General features: G+C 38.5%; 5 protein-coding genes and 1 long non-coding RNA gene across 6 annotated transcripts; 4 read left to right on the top strand and 2 right to left on the bottom strand.

Annotated features, from left to right (window-relative positions):
* Positions 1-1,041: 1,041 nt before the first annotated feature.
* On the top strand, positions 1,042-5,605 carry LOC114358162 (protein distal antenna). The gene is made up of 2 exons (XM_028312044.1): positions 1,042-1,394; positions 3,220-5,605. The coding sequence occupies exon 2, from the start codon at positions 3,236-3,238 to the stop codon at positions 4,778-4,780; it is 1,545 nt and encodes a 514-aa protein (XP_028167845.1). The 5' UTR covers positions 1,042-1,394; positions 3,220-3,235; the 3' UTR covers positions 4,781-5,605.
* A 762-nt stretch (positions 5,606-6,367) lies between these two features.
* LOC114358166 (coiled-coil domain-containing protein lobo-like) lies at positions 6,368-7,198 on the bottom strand. Its single transcript, XM_028312049.1, has 2 exons — positions 6,644-7,198; positions 6,368-6,505 (listed from the first exon to the last, which is right to left on the bottom strand). The coding sequence occupies exons 1-2, from the start codon at positions 7,076-7,078 to the stop codon at positions 6,368-6,370; spliced, it is 573 nt and encodes a 190-aa protein (XP_028167850.1). The 5' UTR covers positions 7,079-7,198.
* Positions 7,199-8,616: 1,418 nt separating this feature from the next.
* On the top strand, positions 8,617-11,886 carry elm (calcineurin like EF-hand protein 1 elm). The gene is made up of 4 exons (XM_028312040.1): positions 8,617-9,026; positions 9,369-9,632; positions 9,962-10,055; positions 10,168-11,886. The coding sequence occupies exons 1-4, from the start codon at positions 8,960-8,962 to the stop codon at positions 10,310-10,312; spliced, it is 570 nt and encodes a 189-aa protein (XP_028167841.1). The 5' UTR covers positions 8,617-8,959; the 3' UTR covers positions 10,313-11,886.
* A 106-nt stretch (positions 11,887-11,992) lies between these two features.
* Positions 11,993-13,654, bottom strand: LOC114358158 (uncharacterized). The gene is made up of 3 exons (XR_003656360.1): positions 13,562-13,654; positions 13,049-13,069; positions 11,993-12,260 (listed from the first exon to the last, which is right to left on the bottom strand). It is a non-coding gene; the product is annotated as an uncharacterized LOC114358158 (long non-coding RNA).
* A 192-nt stretch (positions 13,655-13,846) lies between these two features.
* Positions 13,847-14,982, top strand: LOC114358140 (uncharacterized). The gene is made up of 4 exons (XM_028312022.1): positions 13,847-14,144; positions 14,406-14,514; positions 14,797-14,909; positions 14,960-14,982. Exons 1-4 carry the CDS (start codon positions 13,988-13,990, stop codon positions 14,980-14,982), a joined length of 402 nt encoding a protein of 133 aa, XP_028167823.1. The 5' UTR covers positions 13,847-13,987.
* A 65-nt stretch (positions 14,983-15,047) lies between these two features.
* LOC114358139 (uncharacterized) lies at positions 15,048-17,529 on the top strand. The gene is made up of 2 exons (XM_028312021.1): positions 15,048-16,101; positions 16,199-17,529. Exons 1-2 carry the CDS (start codon positions 15,267-15,269, stop codon positions 17,527-17,529), a joined length of 2,166 nt encoding a protein of 721 aa, XP_028167822.1. The 5' UTR covers positions 15,048-15,266.
* The last annotated feature ends 4,881 nt before the right edge of the window (positions 17,530-22,410 follow it).

The following is a 22,410-nucleotide window of genomic DNA, read 5'->3' as shown; positions in this document are numbered from 1 at the left end:
AAGTTAAAAACAAAATATTATTTAGTAAGTTAAACATTAAATTATATAACCAACGAACTTATAGAAAAGCTTTGATGAACTTAAAGTGCTTTTAAATAATTAATCAACTACAGAATAAGCCTTCCTTGAAAAGACATCAACGTAAACAAAAATGTAATCATCTGCCATCTTAAAATAGCTCTTTAGTGTAATTGTACACTCGAGCGGCATTTGTAATCGCTGAGAAGTTCTCATATTACTGAAACACCGGCGTCGTTAAAGGCCAGTTACACGAGTAATTAATTAATTAACTTTACGATCTGTTTAAAACATGTATATTGTTATGCCTACTCAAAATAATTGTATGATTAATCATTTATCACTCAACGAAAATTAGTACTGCAACAACAGATTCGTGTCAACAATCAACGAGGATTAAAGAAATAACACGCGTCACAAGTTCACAACAATAATCCGGACGCATATTCACAGCATTAGGAATTTAAAGCTAGTGCTTACCGGGAGACTGATAAATAAGTATGAGTAAGCTTTCGCTCGTTATCTATGGGCGACCGAACAATAGACGGCTACCTGCGTTTGTTTGCTGCCTAAAGCACCACACGATTTGAGACGACTAAAAATCAATCAACCATTTAGCGGTAACTGATGTTTAAAATGCAGATCCTGTTACGACATAGCTACCAAGAATTTACCCAGTGAGAAATTGACGAACAAATCATAAGTTATTGATCAAAAAAAGACTACAAGACTACGAATCTCGTAGCATTTCAGCTATGCCAGTCTGTAGTTAAAAAGCTTCTGTTTACCTAACTCTCGCCCACAGAAAAAGAACAAAGACAGACGAATGTAATTAGTCCGCAACTATTTGGATACTTCGTAGACGGTCGCGAGACGATATTACGACAAAGTTCCGCACTTATAAAAGTTGGGGCAACTTCGGGCTCGAGAGGAAAGTTTAAACGGCGCGGTTTTTCTTTGCGCGATGCGTCGGTGAAATTAGTACATAATTAATCGTGTTCGAGGATAGGTAGGTTGTTTACGAGGCGAGTCGCGGAGGTGGCGAGATAGCGCGCGGGGGGGCGGGGGCGGGGGCCGACGGACACAAAGGAGCGGCCGGCCGCGGACGCGGGCCGCGAGCCCGGTGGCCTTATCATCCACACAGTCGCCTCGCGCGGACCGCGACGCACGCAGCGCGACGAACTCGCGCCCGCTCGCTCTCGGCACTCTCGTGATCCACGGTTCTGTGAAACACTAACTGAAACTTGTGTCGCGCATTGCGCATCTGTGCTATATTTTTATTGGTGGAGTTCCCCATTCACGGCTGTTTGTTATATTCGCAAAACGGCTGAGCTGTCAAAAACTGTAAACACAACACACGTGCCGCCGGCTCGCAAGTAAGTTGTAAAGTTTTCATGTTACAATGTTGTGTACTGTGCAGTCAAAGTGAATTTCAGTTTGTGAATTTTTATTTTGGTGGATTTTGATGGAATATTCAAATATTACGGTACGGTAAAGTAGCTTTAGGTGCCTTTTGTGTCGAACTCTTTATTTGTATTACAAAAACACGAATCGCGATTTTAAAACGAAAAATCATTCCAAAAATCCTTTTGGAATTTTCAGATTGTAGCTGAAAAATTTTGTCTCATTTGGATAGAGCTTTTCCTACGACGAATAAATCATTCTACCTACACAGTGCGCTTGTATTTTTTGGTAACATTACTTAGTTCTTGGATCATGTTACCAATATAAGTGCAGATACTCGTTAGCTAGTAGATAAATAATACTTACGTGCCATAAACACTATTTTATACATAAAAAATACAACTAGAATACTATTTTTAAATTAGATGAATGTTTCCTGATTCTCTAAGATGTTTCCCTAAAAGTGAAAATTAAATAAACTCTGAAAAGCACAACTTTTCGCTAATAAATTAATTATAATAAGAATTTTAAGCATTTCCTAATAAATTCCATTAAGTAGGTACAAGCTCATTTTCGCTTTGGGGTCTAATCGTAATGTTTTGTACTGGCCTAAACAAAATGTTAACCTAATGGCTGAAAAATGGAAATTACCGATTCAAAGTTGATAAAATTATTCTTGTTTAGCGTCAAAACAATCGTAAGTTACGCCTATTTGAAGTTTAAAGATTTTTCAGGTTTTGGATAAGAAAATAAGATAGAAAATGAAGACATTTAAATTTTAAATGAAAAAATCGCTTTACGGTTAATGTGGTGTTATGTGTTATAATTTTTAAATTATGTTAGTTTCGGACCACTTAAAACCTACCGCGTAAATAAATTACATTTTAAATTAAAAGTCGTGCAAAATTATGTCTATTTAGATACACAATTACGTAGAAATGTAGAATAAAATAAAGTCACCTACAAAATAAACCAGTTAAAATATCTATCTAATTTACATTGTATATGGATTTCAATAGAAATTGAGATTAATTACCAAATCATTTTCCTAATAACTTGTCAAACTACGTGATAATAAATCCACTAGTTTTGAAAAAATTGCAGCAAATCAAATAAAATAAAATTAAACCGTAAACTTTTTAATGTCTCAATAAAAATACGTGCGGTGCATAAACTATAGGTACCGGCGGCGCCATCTGCCGGTGACCGAGTGCGCGCCGCCTGCAAGGTCACCGTGTCAACGCCCCAGCAACTTTTGCCGCCTACTGTTGTCGTAGGTCATAATTTTATGTCTTCTTTTTGTTTATCTTTTCGCAAGTTTATAGCTTGCCGCGTAAACGCTACCATTTTATCGTACCCCTCAAAAGCATTTCGCTTACGATCCGGATGATATTTATGCTATAATTAAGTTCGTTGCATCACTGCATAGCGGTGCTGTTACTTGTGGAATTCGTGACCGGCTGTAACGTTTTGACGTAGGCGTAGTAAATAACGGCTTACGTAATTAAATCATTTATGTATAGTGTTATAGGTTTATCTTTCAACCACAATTTAAAAACGGCACTCATAACGAATTGGAAAGGCATCGTCTTGGAACTTAACTATGACTTTGAGATAACATCACAATGTTATTTTACCTATGTAAAGATTAATCTCTGGGGATTTGAGATTATTGAAGTAGATAGACCCAAAACTAAACAAACAACAAACTAGAGAAATACAAAAACACATCAATATCAATGTCAAATGAGAACTTAGAAGGGACATTTTTAAACAATGGCATCTCTATTGTTTCAGAAAGCGCGAAGCCAAAATGGCGACGAAGGGCAAGCGTCCAATGCGCGCCCTGACGCCCGGCGACAAGATAGAGGCCATCCAGCGCGTCAACGACGGCGAGTCCAAGGCGTCGGTCGCGCGCGACATCGGCGTGCCCGAGTCCACGCTGCGCGGCTGGTGCAAGAACGAGGACAAGCTGCGCTACATGACGTCACGCTTATCCTCGCCCGACACCGACAAGAGCAACGACGGCGAGCCGCCCGACAAGCGCGCGCGCACCGAGTCGCCCGTCGCGCCGCCGCGCTCGCCAACAGCCGGCCTCGACCTCACCACGCCCGCGCCCGCACCCCTCGCCCCGCCCGCGCCCCTCGCGCTCGCCACGCCGCCCGCCGACGCGCCCGTGGAGCTCACCACCAAGCGCGCCGAGCCCTCCCCGCCCGCGCACGCGGCCCGCGAGCGCCGCCCCGACCCCGGCGCCAGCGTCTCCATGAGCGCCATCAGCCCCCTGTCCGGCCTCGCGCACCTGCCCGGCCTCGCGCACTCCCACCTCGGCCTCAGCTTCAACGAGATCGCCACCAACTTGACGCTCCTCGCCCAGCTCAACCCCGGCCTCTCCGCGCTTTCGGCGCAGCCCGCGAGCCGCGCCCTTCGTTCCGTTCGCTCCCCGAAACCCGCGCACAATGGAGTCCTCAACTTAAACGAGACCAGCAAACACCGGAGCAAGTCGCACCACTCGGATCCGTATTCTCGGAGTTCGTCGAAATCGAGCCATCATCACACGTCATCGTCGGCCGCCAGCCAACCGGTCGACGACACGCTATGGTACTGGCTCAAGACGCAGCAGGCGATGCTCGACCTGACGGCCCAGACGACGACGGCGCACTCGCTGCAACTCGGAAAGACCGACCCTAGCATACCGCCGAAACCGGTGGCGCCCGCTGCCCCGATCAACTCTCACCTCGATTACAATAGGAATTCCTGGTTGTGGCAATACTACAAACAGTTCGGTGGGGCGATGCCTCTTCCGGACGACAAGTTGAAGTCCGCAGCTCAGGTGCCGAAAGAGAAGGCGCCCGAAAATATCCTGTACTCTCATCTGACCAAAGGAAAACCCGACGAGGAGAGGAGTGCGACGAGCCCGGCGCAGACGACGCCGACGTCGCAGCACCACGAGGAGGTGCGCGAGCACAGGGAACACAACGCACAACGGGTGTCTGAACCGGCCGCGAGCCCCGAGCTCGGCTCCGAGAACAAGGAGCCGCCGGCGGAGAAGAGCCACGACTCGCGCAGCCACACGAAAGCGCGGACGGTGCTCGACAACCTGCTGTTCAACAACAACAACCAGACGGCGAGCAAGGAGACGACGAGCCTGGAGGCGACGCACGGCGAGTGGGAGGCGGGCTCGGCGGAGGCGCTGGAGCACGGCGACAAGTTCCTGGCGTGGCTGGAGGCCAGCGGCGACCCCAGCGTGACGCGCATGCACGTGCACCAGCTGCGCGCGCTGCTGCACAACCTGCGCGCGCGCCGCGCCCCCTCCGCCGCGCTGCCCGCCGCCGGCGCCGACCTCTCGCGCCGCAAGTAGGCGCAGCACCGACCTACAGGGATACTTCAATTATGTACATAGTTACGTCGTCGCCAGTAAGCGTTCACTTGTGATATGTGTAGCCAAATTTGCGTAATTTCTTTGTTCTAAAAGGAAAGCTATGCATTATTTTCCTTTAGTTTTAAGACTTAATAGTTGTAAGTACGTGAACTCCGGCGCCGTTTCTGGGCTGACCGACAGCGCTTCGTTAGCCGACCCCTCTCCGAGTCTATAAACTTGATGTTAAGCTGTAAGATTGAATGTTACTGATCTGCTCGACTTCCTTTCTTGCACATTGTTACGTGTTTAGATTTAGTAGTACAGCTGTATGTTGCCATTTGACGATTACATTCCTAGTTGTACCCGTGGTATAGTTTATAGTCGGATCCCTATGTTCTACCTCAAGTCAAAACTAATACTAAGTCACGGCGTCCTTTCAAGCTGTGGACGAGCCGCCCGCGCTGGCGTGGCGGGCGGGCTCGAGAGTCGCGATACCAAATATTGAAAGGATGCGAGCGTATTCGTTGTGCCAAGTACGAACAAGGTAATAATTGTTAAGATATAGATGACTCTATTGCGTTAGCGCTAGGCACTCGTTGTGTAATTGTTTTCTATTGCTCAGTATTTTATATATTGTAGACATTCTCGATGTCTCGACGCGGAATTGTATTATACGTTAAAGTTAACAGTTAAGGACACTGTGATCAAAATTATAAATTATTGAGAGATTATTAAATATTGTAAGTACATTCCTAATGAATAGAGCGTATTATCATAATGTTATAAGAGTTTGTCCATTGGTAACGCGATGCCCGACATCGCACCGAGACACAATTTAATTGATATCTACTTGCTAAAGTTCAAAAATTGTATCTCCTTTCCACTGAAGATAGGATTATTGATTTGCATTTCATGTTAATTATATTAGCTCTACTTAAAATTATTCGAGAGAAGATATTTTGTACAAAATTAAAAATTGGATTATAAAAGATGATTCTCTTGACACAGTTTTGTGATCTCGAAAAATGTTGAATGATTAAACTTTGAACATTAAATGGAAAACCTCTTTCATTTTTATACCCTAATTTATAGTCCCAGGAAAACATGGCGAATAAAGGAAATTGGAGAATCTTCTCCAAAAATTAGTTACAAATAGAGACGACGAGAGAATTACTTAAAGGTAACTTGTAAAGAAGACCTTCAGTAACTACCAAATACCTACAACATTTTTCGGACTTCGAAGAATACGAAAAAATACAAATCTGTACAAACAAGCCTACTTATTAGAGTTAGCAATGTTTGATGTCATTAATTATAGAGAGTATCATTAATTAATTATCTGCCACTTAGAAATAGGTTATTGAATCTTAAAATTCCTAATAAAGAGATGGTACCTATAGACTTTTTTGGCACTCTTACTCATTTAGGCTTTCTTAGAAACGATATCGTAAATTTCCCTACCCGTAGCGACATCTATCAATGAGTGGATAAGTCAAAGTTTTCTGTGCGAAATTTAAAAAGCACAACCGATGAAAGTACTTATTACATAGTCTTATACTTCGTCATTAATAAAATTAAAAACTTATTCTAAGTACTCACATGCAGCATTGGTTTCGTCAGGGGCTCATAATCAAAGTAGTCAGCAACCAGCGATGCAATCCCTTGCCAAGTATTTGTGTCAGCGTAACATAGTTTCGTAGGTCTGATTGAAGTGCACACCATTTTCTGTATTAAAATATTAAGGTTTTTAAATTATTATAACCCATACAGGATTACAGTTACGTTTCATTATATTAACAAATATGTATGCTAACGCCATCTAGCGAATAGTAGTGAAAGTACTTTTATGAAAAGTGCATCTACCTGCAAACCACATTCATTAGGAACTTGTAGTAATAGAGGCTTCCGTAGTTTGTCTTTGTAATAAAAACTAAACTGACGTCGAAAGTTTTCAGCGTAGGCAAGAAGAAGGCGTTCTTTTGTGCTGTTCGTGTAGTAAGATTTGGGAAAACTTGTACGTGTCTCAAATACAGGTTCACTGATTTCTGGCCAGCAAAGGTTTACAACTCCAAGCTCATAAATAGCGTTATTCAATGATGGTATACTTAGTGGTTCGCTGATGTCTTTCAAACCGAAGATACGTGGAGATATTTCCTCATATTCTGCTTCTTGGAATGGCCTCTCAAAGATCTCGCTTGGAACATTTTCATTTACTTCTAAAAGTGGATCTAATGGCTCGATCTCGCCTGACTTCTTCTCAGAAAATGTTTCAGATACCGGTTTTAGAATAGAGCTCATTGTTTCAATTTGATAGTTAGCTACGTAACGTAAAAAGACTAAATTTTAGGGTAAGAAGGTAAATAACAACACGCCACGTCGATTAAATTGATTGACACAAAAATTTACTGAAACAGTTTTTTCAGTCACTCACTTGTTGCTAGGTAACTGAAAAACTGCACTCTGAAAAAAATATTTAATGAAAATGTAATTGCAGGTAGTTTTATCCAGATTTTGAATACAATTCTAAACAATTACTTACATTTTTGTAAAGAAAACCGTTTCCAATTTCAAATAATATACTTTGTGAAATCATTCATCATCTTGCATCTTGATCTGTATAGTTCTAGTTGTCAGTGCCTTATTTTCTAAGAAAAACTCAACCAGCTGACCACCATTTAGGGTGAAGAAACTTCCATACAACGGTCATCGAAGTGAAACTTGCTTCCAAACAGCGACATCGGTGAATAAATTCAAATACTTTTTAACTACCCTAAAACGCTCTAGATGTCGCTGCTCCTGTTTCCTTCATATTTTCATTTTTTTCTTAATTAAAATATATTTGAGAATATTGTTAATTACAATGTGAAAACTTTTTTTAAATGAAATTAATTTGTTTTAATTTAAAACTGAACATTGACATTTTTGTTATAATTTACATAATAGAGTAGTAGAAATTACTATTTAACATATGGCAACTTTGTTTTTCCTCCAAAATGGCCGGTGTTGTTTTTGTTAGGTTGAATTGAATGCATTATTGTTTTCTTAGCCATTGTTTATGAGTTCTGTGGCCCTATTAAAGTATTGAAGAGTCGAGTCAAATTCAAGTTCATTCCTTCGTACCTGCTGCTGTTCTGGTTCATCGGAGTTTTGTTCGNTTAGCCACCCTGTTCTCTTCTTACTACTTAGTCTGTGGCCCAAACGTGTGAAGCCAAGTTTATAAAAAATTCTGTGGTAATTATTTATTTTTCTCTCATCTGTTATGATCTGCGTGTCGTTTGGATTTGGATTGTGTGTGTGTTAAGCTTGCTATGTTGCGAAATAGAGTGATTTTAATTAATATTTTCTTTGCTCCTCTAAAACTCCGTTTAAACGGTGCTTGCATTAATTAGCGGTTGCGTGGCGTGTATTTCTTTTTAATAATGGATATCAAACAATGGACAGCCTAGTGAAGAACATTTAAAATTATTTAATAAAAATAATATTATTTTTATTTTTATTAAATAATTTTAAATGTTCTTCACTAGGCTGCCCATTGTTTGAAAATTATTTAATAAAAATAATATTTTTATTATTTTTATTTTTACTAAATAATTTTAAATGTTCTTCACTAGGCTGCCCATTGTTTGATATCCATTATTAAAAAGAAATACACGCCATGCAACCGCTAATTAATATTTTACGAACAGACCATGTATTTTTAATCTTAATTTTTTTTCTAAGTTGAGGTGGTAGATCTACCAATTTTGCATTTTACATTCTACCAACTTCTACCAACAATAGGCACATAATCTACCAATTTTCTAAAATTTGGGTTGGCAACACTGCCACCAACTGACATTGACAGAAGTCAGCCAGCCAGCAGTCAGCGTAATAAATCGTCCGTTTTTATCAAACAAAACAAGCAGAATTAATCGAAATAAATTGATAAAAACGGATTAATTGCAATACCTTCGCTGTATAAAATTAGGTATTTCCTTATCTCTTAAAAAGAGGAGTTGTACACGCTAATACTTAAATATTGCCATAACCTTATTAAAATTTAGGTGTGTTGTAGTTGTGTGTGACTAATTACTATTTATTCCGCATATGCGGAGATTCTACACGCGCTTTATCGGGCACACAGTGGTCAGAAGGCCGCGATCTTTGTACCAAGGTTAAAGACTGCAGTGACTCTTCAAAATGGGTAACAAATCATCACTGTTGTTACGTGAAGAAGAAATAGCTCAAATTCAGGAGGAAACTGGATGTGAGTATTTATTTTCGTAATAGCATGACTCTAAAGCTCAAGACTCTATTGCATGATGAAATATGCTTGAATAAAAGTAAAGTTCCTAGGCATTATACATTTTAAGATTGGTTATGATGACAAAACAGTTTTTAAAAATTTTCAAGGCTTAAAATGTCATCATTCAGCCTCTATTTCACACAAATATACCTTGGCCCACCTAAATTACATGTAGTTTAGTCCTTTACTAGCTGCTCTATCATTACTGAATGATGTAATTTATATGCATTATTTTAATTTATTCTATTAATAATCTAGTAAGATACTTAATAAATTTATAAAATGAATGTCATTTATCCACAGTCACACCGAACCAAATTGAGCGATTATACTCCCGTTTCACATCCCTGGACAAGAATGACTGCGGTACGCTCTCCCGGGATGACTTCCTGAGGATTCCTGAGCTGGCCATCAATCCGTTGAGTGAGAGGATCGTCCACTCTTTCTTTGCGGAGAGCCACGATGACCGTGTCAATTTCCTGCAGTTCATGAGAGTGCTGGCTCACTTTAGGCCAATCAGGAAGAACAGGGAAAACAAATTGAATAGTAGGGAGGAGAAACTGAGATGTGAGTATCTAATTTTGTGTTTTGTGGTCAAGATTTTCCTGGTTTTTTAAATAAAACTACAAATTAGCTTGATGGAAACTGGAAAGGTTTTGGACTCAGTCATATGAAGAAATCTGAATAGGCATAATAATAAATTAGCAGATCTAACTTTATGCTAATGTAAAACAATATCATTTGTAGGCTGGAATTTTCAAGTATTTCAAAGTTTTTGTTACTATTGAAGGTAACATTCTACTTATAAATTTCATTATTCAGAGTTATTTTTCACTAATTTGCAAGATATCTAGTTTTTTTTGATGTTTATGGAATACTTATTTGTCTTTTTTCAGTTGCATTCTCCATGTATGATTTGGACAATGACGGAAAGATCTCAAGAGATGAACTGCTAGCCATCCTCCACATGATGGTTGGTGCTAATATTAGGTAAGAACCTTTTTCCAACCATTCTTATTTGAGGCTAAGGATTGCGTAACTAGGTCTTTTACATCAATCCCTTAATTTCCAAACCCTTAATACAAACCTTTTTTTCCCTCAGTGAAGATCAACTGATAAGCATCGCCGAACGAACGATCCTGGAAGCGGACACCAACAACGACCAGATGATCTGCTTCGACGAGTTCTGCCATGCACTTGAGCGCACTGACGTCGAGCAGAAGATGTCCATCCGCTTCCTCAACTGACCTCCACAGTCATGAACCGTGTACGTGAAGTATGTCCTCACTATAGTGCTCGCTCTCATCGTCTATGGGCTTCTCACTAAGAAATGAGTTCGCTTCGAAGGACTAATACTAAAACTTAGTATGATTTGTGTATGCTTTAGCTAAATAACTTTTCCCTGTACTAATAAATGTTGTGTAAAATGCACCTGTGGATATTGTAACTGCATTTCAATTTGAGGTGACTTCACTGTGTAAAACAAATTATCTGTGTAAACGAATTTTATATGTATGAATGTTTACAATATCTGCAGGTGCTAGTTTTAAATTATTCTATTGGTCCCAAAACACTTGTTGGATTTGTATTTATATGTTGGGACATGTATTGTATTCTAGGACAGAAGTTCTATAACTATTTATTTATTTATTTATAAAATTTCTTAGATTTTGGCCAGACAGCAAAGGCATAGTGTTGTTTAATGTGTACTATTCTAATTCTATTATACAATATTCATTAGTTCTAGGGATTATAATTTTCTCTTATTAAATATTTTGATGTTAGCTAACTTGATGTATATTTTTAAGTTAAATATTAAAGAGATTAATGGGGTTTAGTTTAACTTTTGAATTAGCTAAAATGTTAAATGTTGTGTACCTAAAATTAGCATTTAATTATGGTAGCAATAGAGGATAAGCAGAACATGCTATAGTTGTTTACATCTTTAATAGAGGATTTTTGATAAAGACATTTGTGTAAGAGGATAAGAAAACTATAGTGAATTAGCACTGTTTGTCCTCACTGCTTACTATATGAAATAATATTAAAGCATTTGTTTACTTTGTCACTCATTATCTAAATCTGGTTGTATGTTTGTACTTAGAGGGATTTTAGTGCTGTTTTGTATAGATACTTGTATAATTGTGTACTATTAAGGCTCTCTCTTGATCTAACTACATGGTCAATGTATGCTCGGCGACATATTTAAGTAAATAATAATAATTATAACCTGTTTTACACTTATTTAGTTTTTTTTATGTTTTCCAACTCATAATGGGAGGCGATAGGTACTTATTCAATACATATCTGTATGTATTGCTTACATACGTTGTTATTTAAATCTGCCACCGAGTCTAGACATAAATTATTCCGAAATTATATTAAGTAAGCAAATTAGTGAGTTGTTACCAAAACATAGATATTGCAAAGATAATAAAATGATAAGCTGTGGTAATTAGATATTGTGTAGCTGTATTTATTTGATGTAATACTTTGTAGATTATATTAAACCAATTATAAATATTTTTACAAGATAAACAAGAGTTTCAATTGACCAAATCCTTAAATTTTGATTCTAAGATCTATAAATTACAGTAATACATTAAAAAACAATAATAAAAATATGTTTCATTTAGGAATAAACAATGTTTAGAATTAAACAATTTAATGCCATTTTAATTTACATAATATTTTGTAGAAAATATAACATTATAACTTAAATAGCGACACGACGGACCTCGACCTCAATACGAATGTATGTTCGACTATTGATAAAAAATAATTCATAATCTAACATTACTAATTTGTATCTAAACTCGCTTTAGGAATAACACAATCAGTATTATAAACATTCAGATTATAATTTTGTGCTAACTCCTGATACTGTGTCAGCCAATCCACCATTGATATAAAAAATCTTTCCTTTTAAAATTATTTTTATCAACTCGGATAAATGTTGATTCGACTGGCATGGTCAATTTTGAATCCATTTCAAACAGATAATATAAAATAATCGTTTTGTAGACGAGTAAGTATCGTACATGTATAGAATAAAATTTTAAACAAAAGTCGAACTAAACACAAGTACTGAAGGGCGAAAGTCGTTTACGCGGTGGAAGATACCGCCAACTTCTTCAGATGTTCCATGAACACTTGCAGCGAAACGTCATCCGTCAGCACTGGGGCGCCACCGTCCTGTACAGAAATATCGTTTTAATAAAGCCCTTATTTCAACGCCTATTGAGATCACTTTCCTTTGTCAATATTTGTACTGGTAGCATAAACCTAGGAACTGTAGCATCTTATTTAGTTCAAATAAGAGCGATTTTGCAACGAAAAATTTAAGTCTGATGTACTTGTCGACTGTTATACAAACTAAATAGATGTCAGACTATTTAGTCGCAAAATAGCGCTTATTACAACTACATTAAGATGTCACAATGTGCAGCTTGATGTGCCGCTGTCTCTAGTACAGTTTATGATAAACTGAAAGCGATTACAATAGATGCTGAGTAACAAATTAGGAAACAAGTTCGAAAAAAATATTTTTCAGTGAACAAAGGACGCTTAAAACTTGAGCAGCCGTCAAGATTTGAATATAAGCGTCCTTATGTCAAAGACAAACTTACGAACACAAAGTACATACAAATAAAATATAACCGCTTTATCCCCTTATTTTTTTTATAAATAAATATTATTGCAATACAAATATACATAAATATAATGACTTTACAATTTTCTTCCCTTTTGGTAAAAATATAGCATTTTTACAAATTAAACCCTTTTTAAAAATATTAATTTAAACCCTTGATAAAAATATTTAAGCTTCATTAATTTTCGTTTTTTAAGTGTAATTTAAAAATATATAGCAATATAAAGCTGTGTTCTTATCTTAATTTAAAAGTAATGGAAACATTGAAAATTAGTAGACAATGTTAGAAACCACAAAACCCAATTTTGAATAAAAAAATAAAAAACACTACCGCTGATGGGATCGGCATCGCCTGCAATCGCCGAAACAATGATGAAACAAAAGAAAACAGGTCAAACCATGCTGTCATCGGTCATCAAAAAAGGGAAAATTAAACATGCATCGAACATTCACTCGAAACTTTAAAATCCTAATCAGTTCATGCCAAATACAATCAGAAACTTAAAAAGATAAATCAAAAAACTTTCTATCAAAAAACTTCATAGCTGCACAACTTCGTAGAATAAATTAACGTCCGATTCTAATCTTCAGGTAACTTTTACATATTTATTTATTTATTCATTTATTACAATATTCAGATTTTTTATAAACGAATTTTGACAAAACGTTTAACTCTTCAGGTAAAAGTATCCAGCGATTAAAAATCGGCCATAAAACTGAATAAAAATGAAAGACTACATGCACAAATTGTTACATTAGTTAGCGCTCTACAAAAGCGCACTAGCTGGTGTCACATCAAGTATGAATGATTTATTATCAGTTGTATAAATGACAGTATACTGACCCCTCCATAGGCGTACATGTTGTTGTGAGTCTGCGACGGGTTCACCTTGGACAGCAAGAAACGGGCCTGGAATGAAAGTATAACAAATTAGTTACAGAAATGGGGTATTGAACATCCTAGGATTGGATACTTTCCTACAGTTGTAAGGCCTATGAAGTCATGACGTGACGAATTCTGACTGTTTATTTATAAGCAAATAAATGCTAATTTTTATGGCCAGTATTATTTTAAATTGCATTTCAGAAAATGATATTTTGATGTTTTAGGTTTGGCGTTTTTTAGATCTCGAAACCTTTTGTACTAAACAGAAATTTTAAACTTTTAGTTTTCTTGTTTATTCCATAAATTAATATAACGTGACGTAGATTCAGAATTTGACAGGGAGAATCTACAAGCGCTCGCGTGACAAAAAAAAGCAAACGGCGTATGCGCATGCAAAGTGCAAAACAATCAGGCCGGCGGCGTCGCCGGCGATATCGAGCCGACATGTTGTGTCGGGCTGTGCTCACGGCGGTCGCCATCTCATGTACGTTCCCTCCTGCAGTTATCGGTCAGGGCTCACCGCGCAAAGTCCAGATAAAAGGTTCCTTTAATATAATATAAGCGTTATACGTCCCGCTGCAAGACACTCCAAAACTCTGGATTTGTGTCCAAGGCAAAACTCCTTTTTACCTTTGAGTAGGATTCGTCATCAGCTTTTGACTTTAGAATCACCCTCCAAACCGTTCAGATCAAAATCCGTTTTTACGTAATCAGTTTTCTAAACAGGCCAATAATGCGCGACAAAAGTGTATATTTCAGTGATTAAGCCCTGGATATTCGTGATAATTTGCAACATTTTCAGATCTGATATGCGTTCTGTGGCTGAGCGGAATGCAAAGGGAGGACTTGGACGTAAACATGCTGAGGAAGTTGCAGCGCCACAATGTAAACATCGATGATATGGACCGCGAGTGAGTACGTTTGGTTTCTTATCTTTCCCATAATTCTATAGCTAGTTAGCTACTAGTTAAACGTACGACACGTTTCATTAGAAGAGTGTGTGGGATTTGACACAGTAATCAGTGCAATTTTGAAGCGAAATATACATCACAACATCTTTGAATATTAAATTCCAGTGCAGCCTTTATTGTTGGAAATCTCACTGAGTACATTATTGTCGTAAAAAACTACATATTGTTGCATTATTAGATTAGCAAGGGCAATGTTTAATGCGTTTGTTAATTTTTCTGCAGAAGCTTGAAACGACAGTGTCTTGACTTTCAATCTAATAAAGATAATGGTACGAGAAAAGTTAATACTAAGGATGATGAAGTGAAAAACAAAACAACTACAGTTAAGTTGGACAGTAAGTTAAGCATTATTTTTACTTCTTATCAATTGTTTTATTTAAGCCAGTTATTAGTTTAGTTGTTAAATAACTTTAAACATTATTCTTTTTTTCTCAGAAGAAAAAGAAGTAAACAAACTTATAAAAAGTGCAATGATTTTGACCGATCTTGTGGATATCCAAACTATTAAAGCTATTGAAAACAAATCATTTTTAAACATCAACGAAGTGAAATATGAGCCAAAAGTGCAAAACGTGGAGAATATTCAGAATAGAAACACGGACTTATTAAATGTTCCATTGGAAATAGAAAAAAGTGAAAAGTTTGATATTAAACAAAGTCCTAAACTTGCGAACATTATAAATTTTTGGAAAATGTTTACTACAAATTCTCCTGACAATTATATTGAAACCAAAATTACGAAACCAAAATCGAATTCTAGCCCAGTTTTTGATAGAGATATCCCTGAACAAAAGTTTATGAAAAAAGACAGAAAAACAGGTATGTCCAAACAAGCCGAATACATTGATAAATTACTAGAAGATATAATTAATAGAAGCGCAAAACCAACCACGGAAAAACCTACAACATCCTCAGTTGACTTGAAAAAGCTTTCCGATCAAATAGAAAAGTTATTGCAGCTATACCCTCAACGTGGAACGCTCGGCAACAGCAACAATTTTCCAGAAAGTGAAGTTGAAATCATCAACGACCTTCAGCCAGATGGTTATTATTTTGTCAAAAATGGAATACCAATTAAATCTAGAATTTTAGATGAAAGAATCAAACAATATGACAACCGAGAGAGAAGGATAGAAAACAATGATATAAAAGAAACTAACAGTCGCCTACTTCCAATTGATTTTCCAAAAAATATCGCTACTTTTCCCACCCGAAATAGGCAACATTTACCTAGAGATATTGCACAAAAGTATCAATTAACAGAAAGATATAAAGATACGTCTGAGCCTACACATACTCCTAGTGCAAGAGTTACAGTAAATGACAATAATATGAGAAGAAATGATAGTGTCAAGATTATAACAAAGGATGATATTAAAGAAATAGCTGAGAATGTTAAAGCTATAGTTTTAAAAGATCTACGACAAGAAATAACATCCACGCCCTCTAGAGTATCTGTTGGACCTACAACAGTTATTTCGGCGCCAACATCTCCAAAAATATCCAGTACAACCAAGCTAACGACAGGTATGTATAGTCAAAATCATTTAAAACACGTTTTTTTATATATTTTAAAAGCAATAAAAAGCAAAGAGTTTAATGTCATAATCGTAACTCTTTCCAGAAACTACAAGTAAAATTCCACCCCAGAACAACAAGACTCAAGAAGCAAATCAGGTGATAACAAAATTCATGGAACTCTTTGAACAGTTCAAAACAATAAATGAGAGAATAGAAGTACCATCAAATATTAACACGTTACTAGCAAATGTGACACGTCAGAAACCTAGAAATCCATTTAATTTTATACATCGAATTCCCCCTAAAGTGGCGATCGACCCATATAGACTAAAACCACCGGAAATTACACCTGGTTTGTTTAACCCATTCGGTATACAAAGACCCAGAGTTCAAAACATACAAATCCAAAGAGCTAAATTTGTCCAAAATTCTTTGGCTATTACGCCTCAAACTTTTCAGGTAATGCGAGCCAAACCAATAACAATACAAACAAACTCTGATGAAATTGCGCCTCTGGGGATTCCTATAGAAAAACCTCTAAAAATTATACATCAGAATATAGTTGTGACCACCGCACATCCTTTAGTGACACGCAAGCACCACATAGACAAATGGGTGGATCAATACGAACACAAAGATTGGACAAAAAGTAAAGAAAGACACAAAAATTATTCAAATCCCCCGACACACGAAAGGTACAAAGAAGGAAAGCCAAAAGATCGATGGCCGAATAAAGAGAGCAGATTACGTGAATTTGATAAGAAATTTAGAGACGAAGTAACAAGAACGTTGGATCAAGCCCGTTACCGAGATGAAAGATCACGAGAATTTAAGTATCCATATAAAGATGATACCAAGTCTTCAGACCAACGACTTTACAAGAGCGGCAGAACACAAGATTTCAAAATTCCTCCCAAAGACGACGCAACACAAACCGAGCGAACATCTCAGAAAGATAGTAGACCCACTGTATTCAAATATGAAACAAAACCATCAGATGACAGATATTATGAAGGCACAAAATATAGCAATCGCGAGAACAATCACAGAATGCCATATAAATCGCCATACGATGATGTCATAAACATGAAATTAAATGAAAACGCAAAAGATTATGGCAATGATAAAAAATATCTTGATAATGTCAGCTATGGACTTCTTAGTCCTCGTCACCGGGATCCTACACGCTTCCACGAGAAATTAGAAAGAGTTGACGATTGGCAGGGTGATTCTAGAAGTGAAGGCAAAAATTGCCGTGACAAACTATCCGTGGCTTCCAGACAGCAGCAGCCCCTAAATATGAAGGACCCCAGATTCGACGACACACATTTCAAAAACTTCTTGAAGACGCAACAGAAAGTTAATGATATGCTTGAGAAAATATTGTCATCGAAAACTATTCAGAATGGCCCACGGAGTGTTGAAACTACATAGCTGAATACATAGTTAATATTGCAATGAATAGAGCGTTTTCTTGTGTTTCATTTATAGCCAAACTTATTGTATCATTCAGTGGAAACTATTCAAAACGAATTGGAAATATCTTATCATTGGTAATGTTTCTAATGAATTTGTGACGCGCCCCGCGACGCATCGACAGCCCTAGCACCGAGCACGGAGATTTTGACAACCCTACGGCTGCGCGGCCGCACGCCGCACGGACCGAGCTAATATATGAGACGGCGGCGACCGCGGGCGCCTAGCATTCGCTCGGGAGCCATTGCAACAACCAGACGTTCGCGCGCGCGTCTATTGTTCCCTCGGTTGCATTGCACAGAGTCCCTAGCGAATGCTTGTAATGTTGCCTATAGTTCACTATTTTAGCTAACAGGTCACTGTCACGGCTCACAAATGTCAACGTGAAGAGTTCTATGAATTCGTTCCATGTAGTGAACGAGTTTTTATTATTTCTATACCACAGTACGGCCTTTCCTTTCAGGAATCTGGGTAGCACTTTGAGCACTTTATCTGGCTTGACCTCGCCCGATGACATTAGTTCGTCCAGTTGCTCTAAAAACTCCACTGAGTCGTTGCATGTGTCAAAACTTATGTTCCATCTTGCCGTTATGCTTTCAGTCTGATCTATGGTGTACGACATGTTTGGTTCTTGGTGCATCTCTGTGTCTTCGAAATCGGTTTCTGACTCACTGTCTTCGGCGGATTTATTGGCGGACTGGATTGGTTGACGGGATTGCTTGGTTCTGAGTACTTCTGTGAGGTTCTGTCTCAGTTCTTGTACGGTTCTGTTCTCCGTTTTTATGTTTCTACTTTTGCACTCGTTCTCAAGTTCTGTCTTCTTCAGTTTATATATCCAAGATGTCGGTTCTGACATGTGTAATTTTCAATTTGATGCGAAGTTTTGCGTTCCTTGTGGTCTTTCGCTTCTCTAGCGATCTGGTGGTCCCTGTAGGTTCCGTGGGTTATTTAGTTGGGCGCCATTGCAACGGGGCGTCTTAGCTAGCTCAGTCTGACACCCCGCTGTTTAGTACTAAGTCCCAGTTCGCCTTCTGCGATGAGGGATGTGTACCTATCCAGGATGCCTACAGGGATATTGGCCAAGGAAACGCACAATCTATAACACAATGACACTTTGTATTTCTAGTTCCACAATGGTTCCTTATTCTAACTTCACTGACTCTAAGTTTATTATTACTACGAGCAAGTACTTTACAATTATAAATTAATGGCAATGAGAGGAATAGCGACGCGCCCGGTCCGCGTCCCGAAACTAGTTAACGTATCCGCGAGAGGGGCGGCGCCCTGTGCGAGGTTTAGCGAGTGTTAGTGGATACTTATAACTAGGGGGGTAGGACGTGATTTCATACGCTAGAACCATGAGACCTAAGTCGTCAGGCGAGCTGAAACCACCAGGGGAAAGGCGTCGGACCTACGTGGCGAGGGGGTATGAAGTTTGGGATGGGTGGCAGCAGGATTGCTACCGCAGGTTCGGGATGAGTATCACATGCACTACTCGGTAAGGGTGAGAATAGGCAGCTATCAACGATAGAACGTTTCAACAGCAACACGAAGCTTTATGGCTCCGCGGAGGTAAACGAGGTATCGAGTCAAGCCAAGTTAGTGGGAACAGTGTGGGTAGCAATTCGCTAGGGACTCTGTGCAATGCAACCGAGGGAACAATAGACGCGCGCGCGAACGTCTGGTTGTTGCAATGGCTCCCGAGCGAATGCTAGGCGCACGCGGTCGCCGCCGTCTCATATATTAGCTCGGTCCGTGCGGCGTGCGGCCGCGCAGCCGTAGGGTTGTCAAAATCTCCGTGCTCGGTGTTAGGGCTGTCGATGCGTCGCGGGGCGCGTCACAAATTAATTATAGTTACCTATAGCTTCTTAGTAACTTTCAGACGCGTGTAGCTAGGTAAGAGTATTTCGTAGAAAAACATGTAGCCTGCTTCTGTGTTCTGCATTCGAATTTGTGCCTAAGTCTCAACACAGTAGGTTTCTTTTAACAGCAGCTCACACACTCCAGCAGGGTTACTCCGAAAAACGTGTATTACAGCGACATGTCTGCTGCTTCTGCGTGCTGCATTCGAATTCGTACCTTAAGGCCGGGTATCAGAGAAAATGGCGAAAATGAGGTTTTCATTTTTCATTTTTGAGGTACTAAACAGTAAAATAAAAGGCTAAGATTTTTTTTGGGCATAGTTGAGGATATTTTCTAGGGCTATTAACGGATGGAAAAACGATTTGATGAAGTTGACTNCGGGGGCGGCGGGGGCGGCGGGGGGCGCGCGCTGCGAGGGCGTGGGCGGAGGGCTGCGCTGCGTGAGCGCGCTCCGGTTAAAGGGACTTCCTTCCATATTACTATGTCGAATCACTTAACATTATAAGTTCGGTGTCTAATTAGAAACGATAATGAAAGTGCAAGTAGAGCTTGGTGATTACTAAGGGGTCATCCATAAAGTACGTCACACGTAAAGAGGGGGGGAGGGGGTCGACAAAGTGTGACATGGTGTGACAAGGGGTGGGAGGGGTCCTAAGTTTCGTGACATCACATTTCAATTGTTTCAAATATTTGATATAATGTTGATTTCATAAAAAAGTACTTAATTTAAATGGAAATGAAACTAATTTCGGAACTGCGCTTAATTTAATAATTTTTCGATGTGAAATTGCAAACGCATGTGACGTCACACTAGGGAGGGGGGGGGTAAAGAGGGGGGGAGGGGGTCGACAAAGTGTGACATGGTGTGACAAGGGGTGGGAGGGGTCCTAAGTTTCGTGACATCACATTTCAATTGTTTCAAATATTTGATATAATGTTGATTTCATAAAAAAGTACTTAATTTAAATGGAAATGAAACTAATTTCGGAACTGCGCTTAATTTAATAATTTTTCGATGTGAAATTGCAAACGCATGTGACGTCACACTAGGGAGGGGGGGGGGGGGGTCTCAAAAATGTGACCACCTGTGTCAAGGACGGAGGGGGGGTCAAAAAATCATTAAATTCGTGTGACGTACTTTATGGATGGCCCCTAATAATAATAAATTCACGGAATACAATATTAGATGATCCACGATTTCTTGGAAAGATGGTTCCTTTTGGATATCAATAATCCTATTAAAATTCCCTCGGTGATTAAAAACAGTGGCGTGCGCGTGGGTAGGTATTACAAACTTCGTCTTAACTGTTATTTATTTTTGTTCTAATCTCTTAAATCTTTCCTGTTTCTCTTAACTGATGCTATTATCGGAAATAAACAATAATGAAGTTGAGGCTAATAATACATTTTCGTTTATTATTTTACATTTTTAAATTAAATTCCAAAGTTTTTATCTCACTCTGGATAAGACTGAGCCTTTTGCATTTGCGTGTCGTATTTAAATATCCGCAGAATCTTATCTATTATATAAAAGAAAGTCGTGTTAGTTACTCCACTTATAACTCAAGAACGGCTGAACCGATTTAGCTGAAAATTGTCAGGGAGGTAGTTTAGAGCCAGGAGAAGGACATAGGATACTTTTTATCCCGTTATTTATTGCCATTAAGGCGGAACAAAGTTCACCGGGTCAGCTAGTTTTCAATAAAACAATGCAGAAACTATTTGCAAAATAAAAAATGTCGCCTTGGCTACACTCGAAGAAGAAAAGCAATACTGATTTGTAAATAAAGGCGGGACGGTAATGAAAAACAGGCTCGTTCCTGCTGAGGCAATCCCGAACAAAATAAATAAAGGCCCTAGACAATGTAAATTGTATAACAGACTTGGTTATGTCCCTAACTTAGATACAGACAGTCCCACTTCAGACATTTTTTTTGCAAAATCGTTATTAAAACAACATGAGATGCTTCAGTAGTTGGCTTGACAAAACATTACAAACGTGGATGTATGCCACTTTTTTTAACCACAACGGGAAACTCTTGCATGCATCTAACCTTCTATAAAAGTTTTCCTAAAAGTTTCTATCTAATCGAAAGCAATAAGAAGTTTCCATTGTCTACTGGCACAACACTATATCCCTATTGTTATTATACTGAGTAAGGTCCATAAAGTCCTACAACAAAATAAAAGTGTCGTTACAACACTTGCGAAGGACCAGCCTGGCAAATAAAGGCGGACGGCTTAATGCAAAATATGCCAGTTCCGGACTCTCGAAGACACTCCCAAGAAACTTGGGTATTCCTATAACGGCACTGAGTTTGGAACTAAATAGTTTTATTTGTTCGTGGCTGGCAGAGAACCCAGTAGTTTTAAAATGCTGAAAAAAGATTTTGTTTTTGCTCGGGACTACTTATGGAGAATACTTCTGAAAAATCTTTAAACGCTATTATGATACGATCTTAGATTTGGTGGGTAAATAGAGAAGGCTAATACAAAATGTAATAAGAAAACGCGTCAATTTATATAGGTAATTTCCAAAATCTACCTCAATAGGGATGATGACTGGGTAATGAAATCGAAATTCTATTTAGTCCGTCAGACAGTTAATTAAAAAAATTTGGAGACATATTTTTTTTTTCATAATTGAATAATTACAGTTGTTATTATTTAATTATGAAAGAAAATAAAAAATATGAGTAATATTTTCTAATATCTGTTTGACGGACAAATAATTGAAATTTTGTACTCTAGCCTATTGTAGAGCTTCAAGTACCTTACCTTTAATTGCTAATGTACCTATAAGAACTAAAAAAATTCTACACATTTATCACCTCAACTGAAGACATATCACAAACGAGTATTTGCATGAGCAACCCGTTCGAAAACCGCTCACAAAGTGAAAACCGGTTGAGACCGGCAATACCGGTTCGGGAGCAAACGGCCGAAGAGCAATCAACTGCGAGACACGTGCAGCGC

The sequence above is a fragment of the Ostrinia furnacalis genome, unplaced genomic scaffold, assembly GCF_004193835.3.
Source record: "Ostrinia furnacalis isolate ACB-3 unplaced genomic scaffold, ASM419383v2 OfSCF3745, whole genome shotgun sequence".
Lineage (NCBI taxonomy): Eukaryota > Metazoa > Arthropoda > Insecta > Lepidoptera > Crambidae > Ostrinia > Ostrinia furnacalis.
The sequence above is the reverse complement of the archived record's forward strand: the minus strand, read 5'-3'. Positions and strand labels throughout refer to the sequence as shown.

What these genes read in the sequence shown, in the direction of transcription:
- LOC114358162 (XM_028312044.1), top strand. Translation starts at nt 3,236, where the DNA reads ATGGCGACGAAGGGCAAGCGTCCAATGCGCGCCCTGACGCCCGGCGAC.
- LOC114358166 (XM_028312049.1), bottom strand. Translation starts at nt 7,078, where the DNA reads ATGAGCTCTATTCTAAAACCGGTATCTGAAACATTTTCTGAGAAGAAG. An exon ending in CTAATGAATGTGGTTTGCAG is followed by an intron (nt 6,506 to 6,643) that starts GTAGATGCACTT and finishes ATTTTAATACAG; the next exon opens with AAAATGGTGTGCACTTCAAT.
- elm (XM_028312040.1), top strand. Translation starts at nt 8,960, where the DNA reads ATGGGTAACAAATCATCACTGTTGTTACGTGAAGAAGAAATAGCTCAA. An exon ending in TAGGGAGGAGAAACTGAGAT is followed by an intron (nt 9,633 to 9,961) that starts GTGAGTATCTAA and finishes GTCTTTTTTCAG; the next exon opens with TTGCATTCTCCATGTATGAT. An exon ending in ATGGTTGGTGCTAATATTAG is followed by an intron (nt 10,056 to 10,167) that starts GTAAGAACCTTT and finishes TTTTTCCCTCAG; the next exon opens with TGAAGATCAACTGATAAGCA.
- LOC114358140 (XM_028312022.1), top strand. Translation starts at nt 13,988, where the DNA reads ATGCGCATGCAAAGTGCAAAACAATCAGGCCGGCGGCGTCGCCGGCGA. An exon ending in ATCGATGATATGGACCGCGA is followed by an intron (nt 14,515 to 14,796) that starts GTGAGTACGTTT and finishes ATTTTTCTGCAG; the next exon opens with AAGCTTGAAACGACAGTGTC. An exon ending in AACTACAGTTAAGTTGGACA is followed by an intron (nt 14,910 to 14,959) that starts GTAAGTTAAGCA and finishes TATTTAAGCCAG; the next exon opens with TTATTAGTTTAGTTGTTAAA.
- LOC114358139 (XM_028312021.1), top strand. Translation starts at nt 15,267, where the DNA reads ATGTTTACTACAAATTCTCCTGACAATTATATTGAAACCAAAATTACG. An exon ending in TACAACCAAGCTAACGACAG is followed by an intron (nt 16,102 to 16,198) that starts GTATGTATAGTC and finishes AACTCTTTCCAG; the next exon opens with AAACTACAAGTAAAATTCCA.